The sequence below is a fragment of the Aphidius gifuensis genome, linkage group LG2, assembly GCF_014905175.1.
Source record: "Aphidius gifuensis isolate YNYX2018 linkage group LG2, ASM1490517v1, whole genome shotgun sequence".
Classification (NCBI taxonomy): Eukaryota; Metazoa; Arthropoda; class Insecta; order Hymenoptera; family Braconidae; genus Aphidius; species Aphidius gifuensis.
Window position 1 is genome coordinate 18561025 of NC_057789.1, and position 8315 is coordinate 18569339.

The 8315-nt window shown below is 25.3% G+C and overlaps 1 protein-coding gene across 1 annotated transcript; it reads left to right on the forward strand.

Moving 5' to 3' along the window:
• The first annotated feature begins 4248 nt into the window (after positions 1-4248).
• Positions 4249-5230, forward strand: LOC122849274. The gene is made up of 6 exons (XM_044147949.1): positions 4249-4322; positions 4410-4526; positions 4603-4723; positions 4798-4905; positions 4977-5027; positions 5106-5230. The coding sequence occupies exons 1-6, from the start codon at positions 4296-4298 to the stop codon at positions 5219-5221; spliced, it is 540 nt and encodes a 179-aa protein (XP_044003884.1). The 5' UTR covers positions 4249-4295; the 3' UTR covers positions 5222-5230.
• The last annotated feature ends 3085 nt before the right edge of the window (positions 5231-8315 follow it).

Consider the following 8315-nt stretch of genomic DNA (forward strand, 5'->3'; position numbering starts at 1 on the left):
GTGAGATAAATTAGCTACACTACCGTGTCACTAGATTGTTGGCTAATCAAACGTAATAATGTAAAAAAAAAAAACTATCAATTACTTTGACAAAATAAAATGCTTTTCTTAATTATTATTATTATATATTAATTTTAATTTTTGTCTTTAATTATTATTAAATAAAAGAATATAATGTTATAATACACTCAACGATAGGTCCAATTGTATTATACATTCATAGGTATTATACATAATGTGACAAATCCCTATGATAAATGCCATTTTTTTTTTTTATCTAAAAGTTGGCACTCATGAATAACTATATTTAAAACTAACAAGACTTAACCGGCTTTTTCTTGTTTCCTTTGTTGTGAGCGACGACTGCAAGGACCTATAAAAAGTAAGAAAATCAAGTAAATAATTATAATATAAGTACAAGTTATATTTTAATTAATAAAATTAAATAATTAAAAAAAAAAAATAAATAAAAAGATATAGAAAAAGATTCAAGTGTGAGTTCAGTTTGTGAATAAAACCAATAAGTCATGAAAAAAGTCATATGTAACTGATTGAAAAGAATTTTTTTTTTTTTTTTTATTGTCAGTCAATTTAAGAAAATTATAAAATAAAAATACATTCAAATAAATGAATGCATAAACAATAAAAAATTTCATTTATACTATTATTATTATTATTATTATTGTTTTATAGCTCTGTTACATAACCTTACGTGGAAAGACGTGGAATACAAAAAAAAAAAAAAGAAGTATAAATTTTCCATCACTTGTTGATTTTTTTTTATCTAAAAATGGCAGAAAAATTATATGCTTTGGTTAAATGGACAAATGGAGAAGATATTGGAAAATTTACAGTTGGAATAAACGTTAATCATATTAAACAGTTTAATGTCAAAGAATTTAAAAATGGCAAGACAAACCCTGGCAAAATATGGACAATCGAATGGCATGCCACAAAAGATAAACCTCTTGGTGGTTGGAATTGTTATCCAGCTTTGGTAATTGATATTTCAGGTAATTGAAATTTTATGATAGTGAAATAATATATATATATATATATATATATATAATTTATTTATTCGTTTATTAAAGTTGTAGACAAATTTGGATCCTTATGAAACTCCAGAAGTTAAAAGCATACGAATAAACCCTAAGCTTTGTAGAAAATTAGATCTGAATGAAAAAGAAGATGATTTACAAAAGGTAAGAACTAAATTGATAACTAAAAATAAAATACCCATTTTTTTTTCTTTTTATTTGAAGATTAAAAATATTAATTTAAATTTATACACAGGAAAAACCAAAGCGTATGAAAAAAGAAAATCAAGTCAATGAACAAAATCAACAACTCATTGATTATCAAGTCAACTCATCGTCATCGTCATCATTGTCTTTATCACCAGATTTAAGTGATGAAAAATTTATCACTCAAAAAGATCTTCATACAGGTATGAAAAAAATAAAAAATAAAGAAAAAATTAATCATTATATGAATTTTTAAATTTCAGCATTGCTTCCAATTCATAATATATTGGCTAAAATTCCAAATATAATTCAAGAAGCTTTATCAACAAAAAATTCAAAAAATAATCCAAATACAAGTGATTCATTAGTAAAAAATGAAACTGATAAACCAAAAACATCAACATCTTCTAATAAAATCACCAGTGAAGAAAAAAAAAATTCTGATTCAAATACAAAGTTAATGGTAATTTTGTTTCTTTTAATTCCTATGTTATAATTTAATTCATCTATTTTATATTGATGTGAAACTATTTGATAAACAATTCTTATTTTACAGAAAGAATTATTTGAAGACACTAATATTTGGATACCAAAAGTAGTTTGGCTAACTGCCAAAGAAAAAAAAACATTTACAGCAATGGCAACAACTTTAGTCCCAGCTGTCTTTTCTCGAGAGGAATTGATTCATTCTAATGTACGTGGTGGTATTTCAAAAGTTAAAAAAGATGCTGAAAAAAAAAAAACCATTAGATCCAGATAGACTTGACGCAATAAGACGTAATTATTATACATACATTTATTTTATTATTATTAATTTTTTTTAAAAAAGAAAATTTATCACGTACCTTTTGTTACAGTTGCTGTACAAAAAAAGTTTCTTGAATCTTACAAAGAAACGAATTTTATAAGTGCAATTAATACTTATATTTCAAAAATACATTCAGCATCAAAGGTAAATAAATAATTTTCTTTATAAATATCAAATGAATAAAAAATAGAAGGCATGATTTTGTGTGATAAAAATTTTCAACATTTTTTGTTTTTTTTTCAGGCACAAGTCAAGGAAGAACCCTTACAATTGGATCAAAAAAAAAATTGAATATTATATTCAATTTAAACTTGAATGAAATGATTAAAGTTAATAATAATGCATTTAAAATAATGAATACCCATTTTATATATTATATATGAAAAATAAATATATTCCTAGTTTATATATTTTATATATAAAAAATAAATATATTTCTAGTTTATATATTATATATAAAAAATAAATATATTTCTAGTTTATATATTATATATAAAAAATAAATATACAATATATAAAAAATTTATAAAATATTTATATGCGTTTTATTTATAAACCATTTCTTCGATATATGCAGTTTATATAAAATTTATAAATTTTATACAAAAAATTCAGTTTTTGAAATATATAAATTTTTTATCTATATATTTTCTTCAAAGAAATTATATATCTTGGATATATATTTTTTATCACATATTTATTTTTTAGATATATACCGTTTATATATAACAAATAAAAAATATATAAGTTTTATATTATTAATATACAATACAATTGGCCGGAAACGTATGAAAAATATATAAAATATATACAAATAATATATAAAAAATATATAAAAAATATATAATTGGAAATATATATATTTTTTATATATTTTATATATATTATTTCCGTGGGGGATTCATCAGAAAAAAAAATATATATATTTCTACATTGTAAGACTCAACTAAGTTTGACATTTTTTTTATCAGTACTGTGTCAGCAAGTTTGTCTACAAGCCGTGAGATGAATTTCGTAAAGTAAAACCGTGAAACAGTATAGTCACGGCTATTGTGCATGGATAAAAAATCAATACTAAGTGTCAATACTATTGTGCATAAATGAAAAAATTTATACATACTGAGTGTATAATAATATTGCATTTGGGTAAAAAATAGATATTATTTTGATAAATTTGTGCAAAAACATTGATCATTAATCAGAAAAAATGATATATTGTGTGTATAATCAGTGATTTTTTTTTAATATACATATATATATTTCTACATTGTAAGACTCAACTAAGTTTGACATTTCTTTTATCAGTACTGTGTCAGCAAGTTTGTCTACAAGCCGTGAGACAGTATAGTCACGGCTATTGTGCATGGATAAAAAATTAATACTAAGTGTATATTCATATTGCATTTGGGTAAAAAATGAATATTATTTTGATAAATTTGTGCAAAAACATTGATCTTTTATCAGAAAAAAAATATATATTGTGCATAAATAAAAAAATTTATACATACTGAGTGTATAATTATATTGCATTTGGGTAAAAAATAAATATTATTTTGGTAAATTTGTGCAAAAACATTGATCATTAATCAGAAAAAATAAATCTCGATGTATGATTGAAACAATGCATCTAATAAATGAAAAAAGAAAGCAACAATATTGTCCGAAGGTCAAAGAACAGGAAGATGAAAAAAAAACATTCAATTTCTTATATTTAAAATAGAAGAAGAGAGAAATAAAAATGTACATAGTAAGGAAAAATGAATCTCAATGTATAATTGAAACAATGCAATGACCGCACACGTTAAAAAAAGGAAACATTTAATTATTTTCTATTTAAAATATATGAAGAGAGAAATAATAAAATATGCATAGTAAGGAAAAAAATGAATTTTATATTCAAAATATAAAAGAGGGAAACGAAAAAATAGATAAATTGAGACAATGCATCTGGAATTAGCACGCGTGGCTGCCGGCCGTCAACAGATCATGTTTCGATGTTCGTTCTCCATGTAAATTGTTTGTCTTTTATTAGACATATATATATATAAAGCATAAAAGAATTATATATTGAATCGGAAAGAAATATGGATATCTCTACTTTTCTAATTATCTTGCATTTTTTGTCTTTTTATACAATTTACCGAGATGATTTATGTCACTTTGTTCGGGATTGTTATTCAAGTAAGAAGCTGCTTTATTTTTTTATTTTTTTATTTTGTGTGAATTAAAAGTGCTAATCAAAAATGGATATGGACTCGTTGGAATCTCTGGTAAATATTTTTCTTTAATATTATATTAATTTTTTCAATTTAGACATGAGTATTATAATAAATTTTTAATAAATTTGTTCAACAAAGTTGGCTTCTCATCGAGACGCTCTTCGCAGATTATGTGAAGCGGAAATGAATTGGCGATATGCACAACGCATGAATCGTCCTATTCCACCGGTATTGCGCCGCCGAAATTTAGTATTGGTTAGTAATTTATTTATAAATATTTTACAAATATAATTCAATAATTTATTTATTTATTTATTTATTTATTTATTAGATAAAATATCATATTGAAGCTATTCTCAGAGGTTTAATAGCTAGCACTATGTTTTCAAGACTAAGCGGTTTTCAAATGTATGATGATGATGATTTAGATGCAAGACCACGATTTAGAGTTTGTATGTATTTTGTTTTTTATTTGTAAAAATTAAGATTCTAAGTACCACTGATAATAATAAATTCATGCTTTTAGACAATATTCCTGCTAACGAGGCAAATGATAATAGTACAGTATTGGAAGATGAGTCTGACTTGGCTATGGATGAGTTGGACCATCTCATAATATTCCCATCACTTGGAGGTAATAATTTGTGTGATTTTTTCTGATATATTTTTATATAATATTTATGTCAATATATAAATTTTTTCTAGCAAAATATTCATTGATACCAGATGATCGATATGGTACAACTATGACTGTTGGTGAGTAAATATTTCTTTATTATGATGAAAAAGGTAGTAAGATGAATGCTAATTTATATTTTTTAATTTTTGTTGTAGAACTTTGCAGTGTTACGTATGAGTCAGATCAAGAGATGGATGTAAATCAAGAATCTGATACTGAAACTAACGAAGTTTCAAGTACACAAAATAATGATGTTGCCATAGAAGAATAATATATAAAAAGGAAAAAATAGAATAACGAATTCCTATTTTTTTAAATGCTGAGAGAGAATTATATTTTGTATTTAACTAGTAGATAATAATAATAATAATCATAAAATTGATTAATATGAAAATTAAAATATCATTTATTTTTTTGTTACCCCTATGACTTTTTTACATTTTTTAGCGGCATGGGAACATAAGATTTGGGACATAAGACATGGGAACATAACACATACTACATGGGAACATGGGAACATAACACATACTACATGGAAACATGGGAACATAACACATACTACATAGGAACATGGGAACATGGGACATACTATATGGGAACATACGAATTGGGAACATACGACATGGGACATGAGAAATTGCACTTTAAAATGACAAAATATAATTTTCCCGGTCAAATCTGTATTACCGACCCAGGGTAAGAATGATAAATTTCTTTACCATCTCTGCATTACCGACACATGACAATTGGGAAATCTCACGTTAAAGTGGCACATAATTTTTTTTACCATCTCTGTTTTACCGACCGAGTTGCAGTCCCCTGTCCCCTCGCCGATCTACCTTTTTTCGACCTCCCTCTGTCATAGAACTCTATTAGGTACACTACTACTATCCAATCGAATTGCATGTTGAGCATAAAGATCTGCCACTAGCTTCAATACATAATAAGCCACCATTGCCAACATGAAAATTTAAAAAATTACTAACAACATTGTCACCAAAAAAAAAAATATATTACTCACTATAGAAATTTGCAATTATACACCAGTCTAGGATTAAAAATTACGAATTTGTATAGAGTATTAAAATTTCGATAAAAAGACTGGCTCAAAAAATATATTGATTTAAATACAGAATTGCGTAAAAAAGCAACAAATGAATTTTCAAAGAATTTCCATAAATTTTTCAATAATCACGATGTACGATTCGTGACAAAATTGAAAGGTCGCTATGGTGCAGAAGCATTAAATGCGAAACCGAATTTTTCAGCATCTTACATAATTGGCGATTTAGCAATAATTGAATTGCGTATACTGAAAATTATATTAGATAAACCAATATATTTAGGCTTTAGTATATTAGATATTTCAAAAACATACATGTATGATTTTTATTATAATTATTTACGCAAAAATTTTTCTAATTTTGTCACTTTATATTATATGGATACAGATAGTTTTATTTTAGGTGTAAGACGTTATAATATTTATGAATATATGGAAAGAGATTCGGAAAAATTCGATACATCTGAGTATTTTCCTGCAAACCCTTGTGCCATTGAGCAGCATAATAAAAAAGTAGTTGGCTTGATGAAAGATGAAACAAATGGGGATATTTTATTAGAATTTATTGGTTTGCGAGCTAAAATGTATGCATATCGAGTTCAGCGAGATAAAAAGTCATATGGCTCACGTGCAAAAGGTGCAAAAGGTTCTGCTCTTCGAACAATAACTTTTGACGATTATAAAAATTGTCTTTTAAATAATGTCAATATTGATCGTATTCAACAGACGATACAATCGAAAACGACAACTTATTGAAGGCTCAACTGATACTCTACCGTGGGGTTACAAAGAAGTATTTGTTGATGAGCCAATGGAAATTGAATAAAAATGTTTACATTTATGTTTTTTAAATTTAGCAAAAGAGGGTGCTTAAGTAGCATAAATAAAACCTCATACTCAAGCGAGAGTAAAAGTCGCTATAATGTAAATATGTACTTATATTACACGGGTATGTTACTAGGGTATTATACTGTATTTTTTTTTTTAAATAAAATGACAAATGTTCGTTGTGCATAAAAATACAAAAAAAGTTTTATAGATAGATATCATGTCAAGAAATAAATAAACAATTAAGTAAAAATTAAATAAACAAATACGCGAATGAATAAAAATTTAAGCTAGTATTATCTAGGGTTTATCTGGTAATTTGTAAATACCCTTGAATGCAATAGTGTAAACACTACTCAAATAGTAATATGTTTTAACTGTATAAATAAATAAATAAATAAAGAATCAATCCAATGAAACAATAAATAAAATAAAATGAATAAATAAATAAATATAAAAATGGAGAAATCATAATAATTTCAATAAATATTAATGTAAATGTCTGCTATGTATAATACTAGTGTATTATACTACAATTCAAAAATAATATTATTACCACAGCCTGTAAAATGTATTATGTTTCAAAAAATGTGTAAATAAATGAAGTGAATAATTTTAAAATGCATTGTTTTTTATTTTATAAGTCTGCTTTATTTATCCATTGATTATAAGTATTATCGAAACCCAAGAATTTTACATATAATTTATTACCACGTTTTTTTATTACTTTTTCAATCGAATAAATATTTGGATGTTTGACTGAATGTAATTTTTCCTCATAAAAACATTCTTGTATAGGGTTTTTTTGATAATCTTTTAACATGTATGTTACTGGATTGGTATTGTTGATTTTTACAATTTTAAATATTTCATTAGTATAATTTGCTATATATCCTTTTTCAAAAACATGCTTATATTTTGATATTCGAACAAAATCATTTATTTTAAATTTTGCAATATGTTGGTAGTCGGCATATAAACTATCATAACGTTGTTTCAACTTGCCAGCATGATTTGGAGTCACTTCAGCAGGCTTTATGCCAATTGTTCGATGTTTTCTGTTGATATATTCCTCTAGAAGATGGTAGTATTTTTTCCCACTTGTATGTGCCTTGAAAACTTAATTTCATCCACATTATATGTTTTAATGTGCGATTAAAACGCTCACAAATGGATGCTTTCAAGTGTGTGAATGTAGAATACATGTGTATTTTATATTTTTTTAACAATTCATTGAATTTTTAATTTTTAAATTCTTTTCCATCATCTACATGCAAATTTTTTGGAATGCGGCCAAGTTTTAAGATGCTTTCAAATGCTTTTGTAACTGCGATTGCACTTTTATTTTTCACACTACTACAGCCCATGCAAATTTTGAAATGTTGTCAATTACCAATTACATTATGGTAGACCTCCCCCCCCTCTCCGAAAATTTTCTAAGTCTCTTAATCTAAAACAATAAATATGGTAAACA